The sequence below is a fragment of the Gymnoscopelus microlampas genome (genome assembly GCF_963454915.1).
Source record: "Gymnoscopelus microlampas genome assembly, chromosome: 19".
Lineage (NCBI taxonomy): Eukaryota > Metazoa > Chordata > Actinopteri > Myctophiformes > Myctophidae > Gymnoscopelus > Gymnoscopelus microlampas.
In genome coordinates, this window is record NC_139956.1 from 27,159,677 (window position 1) to 27,176,655 (window position 16,979).

General features: G+C 41.9%; 1 protein-coding gene across 2 annotated transcripts in view; it reads right to left on the bottom strand.

The window, feature by feature from the left end:
• The window catches only part of intu (inturned planar cell polarity protein), a 44,383-nt gene that overhangs the window by 11,414 nt on the left and 15,990 nt on the right, over positions 1 to 16,979 (bottom strand). For both annotated transcript variants that reach the window (XM_084043530.1, XM_084043529.1), the window contains exons 5-11: positions 10,459 to 10,577; positions 9,918 to 10,007; positions 8,714 to 8,791; positions 7,064 to 7,247; positions 5,949 to 6,002; positions 4,788 to 4,850; positions 144 to 362 (exon numbers count right to left, since the gene is read on the bottom strand). In XM_084043530.1, the coding sequence (XP_083899656.1) occupies positions 144 to 362; positions 4,788 to 4,850; positions 5,949 to 6,002; positions 7,064 to 7,247; positions 8,714 to 8,791; positions 9,918 to 10,007; positions 10,459 to 10,577 (807 nt within the window). The remainder of the gene's footprint in view (positions 1 to 143; positions 363 to 4,787; positions 4,851 to 5,948; positions 6,003 to 7,063; positions 7,248 to 8,713; positions 8,792 to 9,917; positions 10,008 to 10,458; positions 10,578 to 16,979) is intronic.

Below are 16,979 nucleotides of genomic sequence, written 5' to 3' on the forward strand. Positions count from 1 at the left end.
CATATTTTCAGGTGGGGGTCCGCGGCCACATACATATCAATTTGGGGGTCCTTGGCAGGAGTTTGAGAACCCCTGATCCGGTGTATCACACGCACACACACACACACACACACACGCACACACACACACACACACACACTTACCAGTCCGACTATGAGCAAAAAGTGTCGGCCGTGAGGCTGGCTGTAGCCCGGTGTCACGGTGCTGTGGTGGTGGGCTCTGCATTGAGGGAACACCTCCCTCCAGACGACCAGCTGTCCCACACGCTGCTCGGAGGCCAGGGGCAGCAGACAGTAGTGTTGGCAGTACAGACACACGTCCACGAGGTCCTCCTTGGGCAGGTGGTTGGCTATCAGGTAGCCCTTATAGTATAGGGGAGAGAAAGAGGCAGAGACGTTTACCCTGAGGCATGTGGTTCTCAACCTATAATCAGGCCGTGACCCCCCAAAATAATCCTATTTGAACCGGGGACCCCCCAAAATAATCCTATTTGAACTGGGGACCCCCCACCCTGACAAGCACTTGGAATTGCAGGCATTACATTTAGTTTGACTCGGTTCCACAGATAAATATTGTGAAAATAGCCAAACTACAAGCTCACAACGCCTCGCACTGCGAGGCGTTGTGAGCTTGTAGATCGGTTATTTTCACAATATTTGTCTCTTTCTTACGTAATATTTGACATTTTGGCCAATTTGGTATTAAAAAGGTCTTAAATTGTAACTTTATAAATGTGTAGATACCCTGTATACACTTATACTGTATGTTGGTTTGTTTACTGTTGAGTGAGAAGACTATGTTGCACATTAAAGTTATCATGTGGGGACCCCCCAAAATAATTTGGGCACCCCCTGAGCGTCCCGACCCCCAGTTTGGGAACCACTACCCTAAGGCAGTGTTTCTCAACCCTTTTCATGTCAAGGACCCCCAGATTGTATTTGGCCGAGGACCCCCATTTGTGAATATTTTTGTGCCAGGGACCCCCATACAAGATTTGTGTTGTTGAAATGTGTCAAAAATATTCAAAGACTTTTTGAAAATAGCAAATCTACAAGCTCACAACGGGTCACATTGCGAAGAGTTATGAGCTTGTGACGTATATAGGGTTATGGTGGTTAAACAGTTTTGCTGGGGACCCCCTGGAACCCCCTCAAGGACCCCTGGGGGTCCCCGGACCCAACTTTGAGAACCGCTGCACTAAGGGGCTGTTTAAGCTCTATCTACATTTTTGCTTGTCTTAGCTTATGTCACTGCATGTCATTTTTAACCACTTAAACCCTATATACCGGTACTCTGTGGACCGGTGTCCCCCAAGCTCCACACTTGGTCCCCTCCTTTTTTTCCCTCCAACACAAATCTCTCAAAAATAGCCAATCTGCAAGCTTGTAGATCTGCTATTTTGTCTGAATGTGAATGCCCAGAATAGGGATGCGGTTGTGGTTAAGTATATCCAGTAATAAGGGGTTTCAGCTAGAAGAGGGCATGTGACATTTCTGGATGAAAATGGGCTTTTATACTGTAAGTTAGAGCCAGCCAATAATAATCAACGTACTCTAAATCAGTGATTCTCAAACTTTTTCATGTCAAGGACCCCCAAAATGATATGTATTTGGCCGCGGACCCCTATCTCAAATATTTTGTTCCAGGGACCCCCAGAAGCAAAGATTTGAGTTAAAAATGTTTGCTTTAAATATATATATATATTCAAAGAATTGCACACATTTTCACAATATAATTAAGAATAATAAAAGAATGGCTAAAGTGGTTAGGTTACACAGATGCGTTCCATAGCATATCATATACAGTATATATCTGCTGCTATGAATCTAACGAATCTGGTAGGCCCAGGCAAGGTGCTGTGTTTGAGGAAAAAAAACTCTCTAATGCAAAATTTAAATATGCCGTTCGCTCTGTAAAAAGACAGGAGAACACCCTGAGAGCTGACTCTTTGGCTAGTAAACTACAAAGTAAAGACCTCTACGATTTCTGGAAAGAGGTTAAAGTCATGAACAACAGTAAAACCTCATTACCCTCTAACATAGAGGGTGCATGTGGCCCGGCTGAAATTGCCGAAGTATGGAGGAAACACTATCACAAATTATTTAACTGTGTAAGTAGTGGCACCGTGGCAGTAGGTCAGGTTGATCCTTCAGATAATGTACTGATCAGGGCTGATGAAGTGGTTGATGCCATCAGGTTGTTAGAAAACAACAAGGCTTGTGGCATGGATCTTATAACAGCTGAACATCTAAAATATGCTAGCAACAAAATCTGCTCAATGTTGGCCCTGTGCTTCACAGGACTGATGGGTCATGCTGTACTGCCAGAGGGAATTACTTCAGTGCAATTAGTACCTGTCCTCAAAGACAAGGCAGGGAAACTGAATAGCATTGACAACTACAGACCCATCGCTCTGGCAAGTATCCTCTCCAAAGTCTTGGAAAGAATACTGCTTATGCGACTAGAACTGTATGTCCTAACTGCAGATAACCAGTTTGGATTCAAAAAGAAACACGGTACTGACTTATGCATCTTTGCACTTAAAGAACTAATTGCTAACTACAGTAATCATAATTCCACTGTTTTCCTATGCTTTATTGACGCTTCGCGTGCTTTTGATAGGATCAACCACTTCAAACTGTTTCAGAAAATGCTTAACAGAGGCACACCAAGAATCATTGTTCGTTTACTGGTATTCTGGTATGCTAATCAAAAAATGCATGTCAAATGGGGTAATGCATTATCCGCCCAATTCACTGTTAGTAATGGGGTTCGGCAGGGGGGGATTTTGTCTCCTGTATTATTTAATGTATATATGAATGATCTTTCGATTGAACTAAATAAGTGCAATACGGGATGTTTGGTGGGAAACACAATCATCAATCACCTGATGTATGCTGATGACCTGGTTGTACTAAGTCCGTACAGTGGCGGGTTACAACAGCTACTGAAAATTTGTTCTAAGTATGGCACGGACCATGACATTATATATAATGCAAAAAAAAGTAGTGTCATGATTGTGAGAAATAAGGATGACAAGCAATTGTCCTTTCCTACCTTCTCTCTAAGTAATAGTCCATTATCATTGTGTCAGGAAATTAAGTATCTGGGCCACATCTTTACTGACAACCTCCAAGATGATAGAGATATCTCTAGGCAGTGCCGCATACTGTATGCTCAGGCCAATATGCTGCTTAGGAGATTCAGCATGTGTTCAGATCATGTTAAATGTGCTCTATTTAAAGCATTTTGCACTCCTATGTATACAGCCTTCTTATGGTGCTCTTACAAGAAGGGTAGTTTACGGAGGCTCAAGGTGGCTTACAATGACGCCTTGAGGATTCTACTTAAGGTCCCCAGATGGCATAGTGCCAGTCACTTATTTGTGACACGGGGAATTCACACCTGTGAGGCGCTTTTGAGGCATTCCATGTACGGATTTATGTCTCGACTGGATAAGTCCAGGAATTGCATTATTGAGGACTTAGTCAATCCTGTGAAAAGCTGTCTCAGGTACTCATCCAGGCTTCGGCAGCACTGGAGAAATTGCCTATATGTGTAATTTGTGTGTGTCAGTATGACCTCGTCTGTTTGATGTGTTTTTATCTATTTTTTTTTTTTTTTTTTTTCTTATATATGTGTCTGTTTTTAACCTGTCTGTAATTATGGACCCCCTGTGCGTCTGGAATAAAGTTTGAATTGAATTGAATATGCTCACGCACCTTTCTGTCTTACCTCAGGTACTTACCGCACTGGATAGATATACTATGTGTAAATATGTAGATAAATTGTTGTTGCTGTTTCTATTGATCTTTTTCTAACTCGAGACCCAAAAGAGAAATTGATGTCTCCCCGGCACCCAAACTTACAAAAGTACATTTTAATTAGGGTTGTCCGATATTGGCTTTTTTACCGATAACCGATAAACCAATATTGTCCAACTCTTAATTACCGATACCGATATCAACCGATACCGATATATGCGGGGATTATTGTGATTAGGGTAAGCTCAAATCTCATATCACACACACCATATACAGTAAGAACTCCTGTAACTTATTTATAAAGCAAAAAAAACAAAAAAAAAAATGTTTTTTTTTTTTCAAAAACCGATACCGATATTTTCCCGATATCAATTTTTATGCTAATATCGGCCGATAATATCGGGAGGCCGATAATATCGGACATCCCTAATTTTAATAGTGAAGAGAGTCGATCTACAAGTTCTCAACACCTCGGTCATGATGGGACGCGTTGTGAGCTTGTGATTGCCCATTTTCAAAATTCATTTTTTTCTGAAAATATTAGATTTTTTTCTTATGTTTTGAAATGTGAAAAATACATACACTGTATAGTAAACGTGGGATATTTACTCATGACCCATAAAAATGGGATTGATAGAACATTAAAATAACATGCTCTGAAAATGCACGGTGCACCCACCCATGAGACCACATAACAAAGCAGACAGTTTTGAGATTTTTAAAGTAGGCCCTGATCCAGAAAAGGTTGAGAACCACTGACTCTAAGTCATCTGTGTTCTGAGGGTGTGTTTACAGCAGGATAAGATTTCCACTACAGGATCTATCGGTGCTTCTGTCCGGGAGGAGTCACGTTTCAACCTTGGTGCAGGTGTGAATATGAGATGGAGGGACAGGTGCCACCCATGGATGTGTGACTATACTAGACAGCATGACTAGATTACATCACATTTACTGGCCACAGATCAGCTTTGTGTAGTTGTGTCTGTGTGCTTGTTTGCACGTGGTGTTGGACGTGGTACCTACCTTGTAGAACAGACAGGAGCCCAGGGTCACATACAGACGTCTCAGGCCATAGAAGTCTTCTGACTGCCATGATGGTAAAGAGCGTGAACGCACAGCGCCAGGGAGGAAAGGAAACAGGGATTTACAAGAACAGAAGAGGAAACAACATGGTGGTCTGGTGATTAACTGTAATCAACATACCACATCACAGTTGGCACAATTCTAAATGTCTACTCCTAACCCCAACCCATCTCTAAAAATCTGATTTAACCATAAAACAACCATTTCTCTTGTGAGGACCAGGACCACACACACACACACACACACACACACACACACACACACACACACACACACACACACACACACACACATCCTCACTTCCAGAAATAGTCTTCGTCACCCTGCTGGGACTAGAAGACAGATGGTGTGTCTTGGCTAACGCACAGGGTTCTAATTAGCACCAGGACTGGTTATCATGACATAACACCGGATACAATTGAGTTAACCAATTAAAGCCCTACAGCAAGTTGTAGTATAATGAATAGCGATCTATTAACTCACAAAGCATCGCGTTGCAAGCTTGTGGCTATTTTCGCTATTTTGTATTTCTATTTTTTAAAAGTTTTTTTTATCTGCTATTTTCTTTATGTAAGGATGATTGAAGGATCTATACTTTTCCTGAGAAGCACACGTTTTTTGTTTTAATGGCAGTATAGGCAGAGAGCTCTGTGTAATTTGTTCTAAAAACAGAGATACAGGTAGTTTCAAACGTGAGAGAAAGAGTGAGGTGGGAGGAGAGCTTCAGCGATACAATATGACCACAAGTGAAACATCAATGGAGGCACACGTTCTAAATGCATGTAGAGTTTTAGAGCAGCTCAGTACCTTATTATTATTATTATTATTATTGTTATTTATTATGACCTTTTAGCTTTATTTAGACAGGGCAATAGAGAGACGGGAAACCGAGGGCAGAGAGGGGCATGCAACCAGCGGCACTGCAGTTACATGGTTATCACTCTACTTGGTCAGCTACCGACGTGCACGCACATGCACACGCACAGACACACACACACACGCACACGCACACGCACACGCACACGCACACGCACACGCACACACTAACGACTGTGACTGGCTGATGTATGATGTCATTAGGTCATTAGTCATTTGTCTTACCATTTCCCCAAAGTCTGAAGACTCAAAATCAGACAGCACAGTGTCCACCTCCATCTGTGGACAGAGACACGTACAAATGAACCGAGGAATCCTGAACTCAGTCCTGCAGTCCCGGAGGCTGCAGTTGCAGGACTGCGCTGCAGACCTTAGTTTTTCACAATCAGCGGCACCTAGTGAATGACCATGTTAACGGCATGTAAACAAAATGTATGTAAAGAAATAAAATCTCAAGATTGATATTTTTCGTCTTAAGTCTTAATCTGTAATTTGTGACACAGCGTGAAAGGACCCCCCCCCCCCCCCCCCCCCAACACTAGCGCTGTGTTTCATAAACAATTATTAGAATATGTAGAATTATGATGTTTTGTTAGCCATACAGCCAGCCAGCTGAAGAAATTGCAGATTGAAGCTTTAACCTTACGACTGAAATCAGTCATGGCGACTGAGAACTTTAATGGATAAATTTGAAGATAGATCACAACTGATTCCCACCCCATTTGTAAGCAACTTGTACGGCGCTGAGCCGACAGCGTGGTCATCATCACACTGCTCAGCACGGTCACTCATTTGCTTGGGGCTCAAGGCCGCTTCTGTCAGTGTGCCTGCCTTGCTTTCCAACAGCTTCAACTATGTTAAAAAAAATGCCTAGGTCTGCAGTTGCAGTCGTCAACTCTGCAGGATGGCTGTGATAAATGAGGTGTCGTTCTACATATTAGACACTAGAGGGCAACATACATTACACATTAATCTCTGACATTGAATATGGACTAATTAGTCAACAGGCATTCTAGGAATATTAGCAGAGAATAGAGCACTATAAAATCGGATCATTATTAATATTACTATCGTCATATTATGCTTATGATTATAGAAATAGCAGTAATAGTATTGTTAACAATTCAAGCTCAATGTTTGGCCTAAAAATATGTATTTCGCATTCTCTTCACGCACGCACGCACGCACGCACGCACGCACACACACACACACACACACACACACACACACACACACACACACACACACACACACACACACACACACACACACACACACACACACACACACACACACACACACACACACACACACACACACACACACACACACACACACACCTTGATCTCAGGAGGCAGAGTGAGCCATCGGACCGCAGGAAGGCCGTCAAGGAAAAGTGCCCCCGCGACGTCGGGGGGCGGGACTGAGGAGATGTCAGTCAAACGGGACGGTTGGATGAGCTGCTGGAAGAACAGGCAGAAGAAATGATCCAGTCTGGGAGAGTTGTCCGCCTGGCAGAACGCACTGGACGACAAGAACGCAAGGCAAGACGTTTTTATTTTATTTGTGTAGCACATTTCAACATTTTCGGCAATTCAATGTGCTTTATACAAACACGAAGCAAAGGAAACAATAATAAAATTATAAAATTACATTAGGATGCATAAAACAAAAGAAGTAAACATTTATAAGATACAGTTACAGTGCAGAGGAGAAAAGAAAAGAAGGTAAAAAAGAAAAATAACTCAATCAAAGGCAGCAGCAAACAGAAAGGTCTTTAGTCGTGTTTTAAAATGAATAAGAGTGGCAACAGACCTGCAGTTTTCTGGGAGTTTGTTCCAGATATGTGGTGCATAAAAACTAAATGCTGCTTCCCCACGTTTATTTGTGGTTGAAGGGACAGAAAGCAGACCTTTCCCAGATGACCTGAGAGGTCTGGATGGTTCATGATATCGTACAAGATCAGTATTTTGGCCATAAACCATTGAAAGCTTTATAGACCAACAGTAGTATTTTGAAATCAATTATTTGACACACAGGGAGCCAACAGGGGTTAAAGGCCAGGGCCGGGGACACACGTACATTAAGCTCACAACGCCTCACAACGCGAGGCGTTGTGAGCTTGTAGTTCGTCTATTTTTACAATATGTATCTGTGGGGAACCGAGTCAAACCAAATGTAATGCCTCAACTCCTACAATTCCAAGTGCTTGTCAGGGTGGGTGGTCCCCAGTTCCAATATGGTTATTTTCAAATATGGTTATTTTGGGGGGGTCCTCAGTTCAAATATGATTATTTTGGAGAGTCACGGCCTGAAAAGGGTGAGAACCACTGCATTAAAGCAATGATTCTCAAACATTTTCATGTCAAGGACCCTGTATTTTGGATGTATGCCATGCGGACCCTGAAAAGATGCAATATGTGTATGAGGTCTTATCATTCTAAACCGATTTTCTTATTGTTCTACGTATATACAGGCAACAAGTTGAAGAAATTGCAGATTGAGGCTTTAATGTTCGTGTTTATGAAATATCCGAAATCATTAGGGTTTTATGGAAGATGCTTCTGAACAATAATAAGCAATAGAACACTAGCAATAGAATTGCTAGTTTGACATACTCTTAATACTTTTTAAACTTGTAATCCATGCAGATAGGGTTGTCACGATTATGAAATATAAGACGACGATGTGTGTGTGTGTGTGCGTGTGTGTGTTTGTGTGTGTGCGCGTGTGCGTGCGCAAGAGAGAGAGGGAGAGAGAGAGATTGAGCAAGGGGGGGTAGTCAGACAATGCATGCTCTGTTTTAAACCAGGTGGGAAGTCCCTGCTGCTCAGATTTATGACAACCTATACTATTTATACTGCAGTATATATTGCATTAAGCAGAGAAAATGACAGCAGGCGGACTGGAGCCTCTATGGTGCCCCTGATCCAACCCAGTCAAAAGGAGCAGGGCTATGGAAAAGGCTACAACCGCACAAACCAACCAACCTGTCCAAAGAGCCATGCATCACTTTGAGGGTCCGGACCACACCTCCTACCACCGTCTGGAGGTACAGCAACGGGACCCTGGAGCAGGGGTCAACAAAGGGATCAAAACACAGGATACATTAGTACTGCTACCTACTGCACATACTTGGAACTGTCAACTGAACAACAGGATTTTACGGTGGTGGTGGGGGGGGTAAAGCCCCAGCCCCATTCAAACCTTGGTAAAACCCCATTAAAAAATTGTCACAGAGTAATGAAACAAATATGTTTTGTTTAGTCAGTGATTTGGATTTGTCTTGTGTTTTTTTTTTTTTTTTTGTCTAATGAAATTCCAAAATATGGGCATAATACTGATGACATCAGGGATCTCCATACATGAGAATAAAAGGGACAAGGACTGACAGATACGGATATCTCTCCATATTATGGGCACAAAAGGGACACAGACAGACGGGTGCTCTCAGTCTGAAAAAGCCCCCAACACTATGAATCAGTGTGAGGGCCACATAGCGGCCCGAACCCCTTGTAGAAAAAAAAAATCAGATCTGCAATTTTCAAACGTATGTATCAAACCATTTTCAACTCCAGGTTGAAAGTGGTTCACTTTTTGCAGTTGATTAAATGCACAAAGTCCCACAGCGCCTGAAATGCTCTGCACTTCCTAAGAAACCTCCTGGCTGCTGACCCTCATGTGACTAATCTGTTTAGTATGTGTGTATTCTGTACTGTTCCCCTCTGCTTCTCAGCAGGGCTGCTGTTCAAATCAAAATCTTCTGGGGCATCCAGTCCACATGACATCCACACACACAGCACACTGTCTAAACCAGTAGTTATCAAACTTTTTCATGTCAAGGACCCCCAAAATGATATGTCATTTGCTGCGGACCCCATCTGAATATATTTTGTGCCAGGGACCCCAGAAGTTAAGATTTGTGTTAAAAGTTTATACTTTAAAAAAAATATTATTCACATAGAATTTTTTTTTCAAGATAAAAAAAAGCAGATATATAAGATCACAGCGCCTCATGAATAGCCAAAGCAGAATATGGATAAGGTGGTTACAGTTATTACGCTATATTAACTAATTTTGCTGGGGACCCCCTAGTACCCCCCAAGGAGGTGTGTGTGTGTGTGTGTGTGTGTGTGTGTGTGTGTGTGTGTGTGTGTGTGTGTGTGTGTGTGTGTGTGTGTGTGCGTTCTCTACCTCTCAGCAGGCAGGCCGATGACCAGCAGATTACTGCCTTCCTTCCAGTAGCCCACATGCACCAGGTACTTCCCCAGCAGCAGGGATGAACTGATGAAGGAGAGAGAGGAGAGATGGAGGGAACCAGGGAAAAGCAACGTGCATATAAGTGAAGGAGTCAGCGATGGAGGAATGGCAGTGAAGGACAACAGGAGGGGAGAGAGGAAGAGGAGGAGGAGGAGGAAGAAGGAGGTTAAGTATGGAAACAGGTTGCATAGGATCGAGCGTGGAAAATCATGAGAAGAGATACAGTAGGGAGACGCGTTAAGGGTCAAATGGATGGATAAAAAACAGCAGGGACAGAGATGGGAACAGTCAGTGAAAAACAAATGCTAATGGTTTCACAAAAGAGAGTAAAGAAAATCCTAAATTCAATTAGAGTCTTGGTCTTTATTTATGTCTTTTGAAGGAACTACAAGGACCATGTTATCACATTTATTTTGCACATGAGCACACCAATTGGTGTTGTTAATAATACATAAAAACAACAGCAAACATTTACCTGGCGATTCGTCCGCCTGTGACATTCTCCAGCATGTCACACAGAGTGAGGAAGATCCCCCGGACTCCTTTCAACTGGCTGGATGCCTCAGACACTGGGTACTGGTACAGGATCTCCTGCTACATGCACACACACACAGCAAAGATTCCATTGGCCAATAAGTAATTACTATATAACCAATACCTACATATTTTTTTTTGCAAAATATGTTTGCAAAATATTGATTTTAATGTGTAGAATACAAACAACAAACAACAAGAAAACAGCTCAGACACAACATTATAAAATGAGAAAACAAAGTGTACAAAGACATATAAGAATATGATCGAAGGAACCGCCTCCTGGCCATCGATAGCCTCTTAACAAAGAAAGGATAGACACCATGTAAATTGAAATAGCATTTGTGAAAACACTAGTAGTTACCAGTAGCACGAAGACATTGGTAAGACAGAATACTGGCATACAGGGAGGCTAAGGTTGGTATGGAAATCCCCCAAGCACAGTGGCGGACAGCGTAGGTCCAATATAAACTAAATATGGATCCCAGATCTTATAGAAAGTGTCCAACTTGGAATGCAACATGCATGTAATGTATTCACAAGGGATACAGTCCATTATAATATTATGCCACGATCTTTTGGATGGAGCAACGTCCTTGATCCAGAACAGAAGAATATTCTTTCTGGCAGCAAACGTTAGAAAGTTGAATAACCTTTTATGTTTGACATTTACAATGCGACCATCTGGGAGACCAAGTAGAAGACACATGGGATTTAACTCGATAGGAACACCAAAGATAACAGAAAGTTCTGTTACAATATCAGACCAATAGTTCCGAAGCTTCGCACAGGACCAAAGACAGTGAATGTAGTTACCAATCTCTGTATTGGATTTTTTTTATTTTTGTGATATTTTTTGGGCCTTTTCTGCCTTTATTGATAGGAACAGTAGACTGACAGGAAACGGGGAGAAAGATGGGGGGGGGTGACACGCAGCAAAGGTCGTCGAGATCAGGAGTCGAACCCGCGACACGCTGTCAGGCTGGATTACCAGCCTAGGTGCCCAGACGGTTACACATTTAAAGCAAAATGGGGACGCGCTGGCATCCATTTTATTTTTGAGAGCAGGAGTTATATGTATACAGTGTAATATTCTGAACTGAATAGATTTAGTTTGGTTACAAATGGAAATCTCTTTCGCATAGGCCCACATTTCCTGCCAGTCCACATCATCAATACCCATACATACGTACTTAATAATTAAAGCTTAAAGTATATCTGTGAACTGAGAGCCTGCATTTCTCCCCAAAACAATATTGTGCTTTACTGTCGGCTTCACTCTGAAACTGGTTCTCTTTTTGGACATAAAATGGACGTATTCATTAGTCAATAGGGAAATGCACGCGCACACACACACAACTTATTTTTTCCATCATAAATGTTTCGACTTTTAAATGATCTCCTTTGTATTTAAGCACATTAGCAATATTATGAATACAACGTTCATGCCAATGCATCACAATGAATTGAATTGAATTGAACAGAACTGAACAGAACTGAACGGAGAACCCAGAGCAGGTTCTGTTGAGTTGCTGGAGGGCATTAGTATTCCTTTGCTGTTGGGAGGGGGGGGGGGGGGGGCGGTAGGGGGGGAAGGAGAGGATGAAAACCTTGAATGGTCGAAGGCCTTTGGCGACAGCCTTGGCAACCAGAACAAAGACGTGAAGGAACGCCCTGTGGAAGATATTCACCCCAGGGTCAACAACATCCACAGACACCAGCCACATTAAAAAAGACCGCCAGGAACGCTTAAAGAACAGCATATCGTTGCTGTCGGGCAGAAACCTCTTATCTCCATGTTTTAACTTTTTGTGTTTTGTTTTCGTAAATGAATGCCCTACTTGATCATAATACAGCGTCACACTAAAGTATCAAAAGTAGGCAGATCTACAAGCTCGAAGAGGTTGTAGATCTGCTACTTTTGCTGTTTTTGAATTTGAATCAGTTTTGGACATATGAGGTTTCCACCTAACAGAGACGATATAAAAAAACACTTGGAAGAGTCTTGTTCCAAAAATGAGACAACCACCACTTCAATAAATGTATATATATATTCATATATACTCTATGTGTAGACATGCCATGAAAGTGAACCACACACTTTAACCACTTTCACTCTGGCATCCCTATTTTGGCCATGCCATTATAGGAGAAAAAGAGCTAATATCGTTGATGGCAAAGTAGCCATATCAAAAGATAATGATAATGTGTTTTCAGAAATACATTTTTGTTAAGGCTTTACTGTAACATCACAGTGAAGAACAACACGAGGGAAGAGAGAGTGGTGGGTCTTATGTCACTTTCAAACCCACAACCTTTTCCTGTACAGTAATGCTCAATAAATAGCAGACTCACTGTGGTGCCATGAGTGATTATTGAAATACTGACAAATTATTATTAAAGTCATACTGTGTAACATTGTCAATTAAACAAGTTCAGTTGGATAACTCACGAATAGATTGAACCAACATTATATTATAGAATGTAAATACAAGTGTGAATATAATATTTGATCTTGGCCTTCAGGCTTTGCTAAATCTTTCTCCCTGCTCAACACAATTAGACAACCATCATTAACCATTAAGAGCAGGGAGATAAGATATACAATAACAACCCGGCAGTGAGGCAGTGGCTTAGGAGGTAGAGCGAACGCTTGGGAACCGCCAGTTCGATCCCAGGCTCCCCAGAGTTAGCGTTGAATTGTCCTTGAGCAAGACGCTGAACCCCTAATTGCTCCCGATGAGCAGGTTGGTGCCTTGCATGGTTTCCTCCACCATCGGTGTATGAGTGTGTGAATGGGTGAATGTAATACACAATCATTGTAAAGTGCCTTGGATAAAGGCGCTATGCCCACTGGTGGTGCTGAGGTGGTGGTGGGAGCAAACAGGCACACACTAACAGACCAGGGACAATGACAGCAGAAGGAAGAACAGAGACTGAGGTGAGCTTAAATAACCTGCCAAATTGGTCGGCTGATTGCCACGTCAGCGTATGGCGTATGGGTCTTGCATAACACTGTTGTAAAAACGCATCCGTATACACCCGCATAGTAATGCGCATGTGTGGAACCTTTCGAGTGTATCTGCCTGAACCAGTCTCGCAAGCGTCATTTATTCTTTATATAATCTTTCACTGGTAAATGTTTCACAATAATAGGTTGCTCTCCCATATTTTCTGTAATATTTTAACCAAACAACAACGTAGGGCAGGGCTTCATCAAGTTACAGGCGTATGGCTTTGGAACCCTTAAGTAGGTCAGTGTCAGTGGTTGTCTCAATCAGTTAATAAACCAATAGGTAGGATGCAGTTCTCTATGTGAGATTCCACTCCAAAGAAAAATAATAATTACATCAATTAAGGGGCCATAGTTCTGAACAATAGGTTAAAAAATGACATATCAAATACACCAAAACACAATAAATGTTACATACAATACAAATATATACATAGGTTATATACACACAATACTCTAACGGCACGTCAGGCAGGTATCACGTTGTTGTTTGGTTAAAATATTAAAGAAAAGACGGGAGAGCAACCTATCGTGTGCGGACATTTCCTTTTTTCTTCATTTGATCTGGGTCCAGCACTGTTTTTAAAGAAACTGTGGGGATGTGCATATCCTACTCCTTTTTTCAAATGTTTCACAATAACCATTCCACATAAATGTGTTTATTGATAACTTCTCTAAAAACTATTTTTAGTGAGGTGAGCGTGTGACACTCTCACCATAATGACACAGGCGGACACCGGAATATGTATTTTAAAGTTAATACATACTGTTTATGACAACGTTATTGTTGCATTCCAAAATGCCTTCAGTGCTAGGACCCTGCAACATTCATTTTGGAGCGATTCTTTGGTGTGTTTTATTTATTTTTTCTTCCTGGGTTTTTTTTTTTTTTAATTCTGGGAATCCCAGTTCTATCAGACCATAGACACATGCTGTAATGACAACGTAGGTATCACAAAAAAGAAGAAAACCCCCCCGACTAAAACGAATGTTACACAGTATGACTTCTGCATGAATAAATGTATAATCACATTATGTTTGGTTGTCACTGCACCACCTGCCAAAACAAATTCCCGATATCTCACTGTCAGACGGAAAACTCGTAAGTCAAAAACCGCAACCTTTACTATATTTGTTTATTTGGGAGGGACAGAGCATGGAGGATGTTCATTTTCATCCATGCTCCCTTTTCAGGAAATGGAAAAAAATCACCTGTGTTCCAATGAATCCAATGTAGTTATTATTTAGCCAGGATGTTAATACTTTATTAGTTAAATATTTTTAGCGGCGCTAGCCGCTCTATACCTTTAGGTATAGAGCGGATATTAGCCCTCTATACCTGGCTTTTGCGTCAACGTTCTGATTGGTCAGGCTCGCCAAGGTTCTGATTGGTCAGGTCCGTCAACGTTCTGATTGGTCAGGCTCGCCAAGGTTCTGATTGGTCAGGTCCGTCAACGTTCTGATTGGTCAGGCCCGTCGAGGTTCTGATTGGTCAGACACGTCAACGCTCTGATTGGTCAGACACGTCAACGCTCTGATTGGTCAGACACGTCAACAAAGTGATTGGTCAAGCTTCACGTGACACGTGGCTATAAACACATTATAAACACATATCGATGACAAAATATATCAAAGGCGCCGCTACCTTCACACAGGTGTGATTTTTAAACCCTCAGAAAGACTTAACCACTTTCAACCTCATGTCCCTGTTTTCTCATCTCATTTATAGGCAGAAATGTTTGAAAATGTTCAAAATAATCCCAACACGTGAGATTGTAGAGCAGCTATTTTCGCTTCTTTTGCGTTATAGATAATATAGGGAATTAATTCATGAAAAAACATAAAAAGAAGACATGTCTGCCTGACAGCGACAATATGAACCTCATACTGGGCAATAAAGTTTGTCTGGTTCCTTTTCTGACTTCAATTCTGATAAATGTCTGGTAGTTAGTACACCACCACCCCTTAGGTTAACACGTTGTTTTGGGAAGCTCTCAACTATGACATGGGTGTAATTGCATGTGCATTCTTCCCGTTTGTGTACATGTTGACTTTACACAGACAAAATGGAAAAAGATACCCAGATTGCAAAAATGAGCAGCACGAAGTCAGAGCTAAAAGCGTTTAAAAAGTAAATAAAACACAGCAACGTTTCCCTCCCTCTGGTTTCTGCTACCCTGCAATCAAAGGACGCATGAAATCAAAGTGAGAGTTTCGCGGGTTCCTGCACAGCACTGTCATTTACAGAATCGACCGCTGGCTGATGTGGCTTCGGTCAGCCCGCACTCTGAAATACAGGAGAAAAGAAAAGAAAAAAGAAAACTCCTCCTGCAGTTCAGCTACGCAGAAAGAGAGCCGTAAAACGGTGCAGCTGAACCATAAAGAAAACATCAACCGGCCATTAGGTCTCCTCAGGGGAATACGTGATCACAGTACTGGAGGTCTCGTGGCAGAAATGAAAGTGTAGCTCGCCCCGCAGAGCAGAGCACGAGCAACACCGCCCGGGATTAGCACTTGAGAACAAGGCCGACCGACCGACCTCTGACAGGATTCTGACCCACATGGTCAAACGTCAGTAACCGACTCTTATAATTAGGGATTTAGGTTTCATGTCGACTTCAATTAAACCCATAAATATGAATTAAAGTATACAGTATACTCTCTCCAAAACAATGCTTTTGCCAAGGAGAGGAGTTAAACCTTGAAGTAATTCTTTCTCCCCCTCAGTTTCACATTCACACAGTGGGCTGTTCTTTGGCTCTGCGGGACAGTACTTTATGGCGGACGGATCCATTTAAAGGGAGGAAATTCGTCATTGTGTTAATGGATTTTATGCTTTCACAATGGCTTGAATTATTGCTCTTTATGGCTAAGAGCTCACATGTTGATTCTCCTCGGGGAGGAATGAAGTTTTCACAGAAACTAACCCAGGGAGCATTTGTGGACAGGAGCTATGCTCCCCGCAAGAGCTCCTCTCACTCCCTGTCGTTTTTCTCTCCTTTGGTTCTGTTTTCTGTTAGTCGTACCCACAGGCCCCACTGGATGATGTCCAGAGCGGTAGTTCTCCAAAGCGTTAAGAGAAACTGAGAGTGAGCCAGACCTTTTCACTCACTGAAGCACTCAGGGTTTCCTATGCAGAGGCTGAAGTAATTTTGTTACACTCAATTATCAAAACACACTTAGTTATAACTCACTATTGAATCATTGCACTGGGGAGCAATGAATGAAGCAGACACCATCCGTTTCAGAAAGAGGCCCTGACTTGATGAGCAAAAAGAAATAGAAATCAATATTTAGAATAGCCAATTAATTATAATTGGGCTCATGGCGAGGGTTGCTTTTGACTGCAAAGTCAGGATTAAGTAACCATACAACCAATGGAAAAACTAAAGATGGAAAAATGTGGACTGTGGATATGTGACTAGAGTATAACACATTCTGAAGAAGTG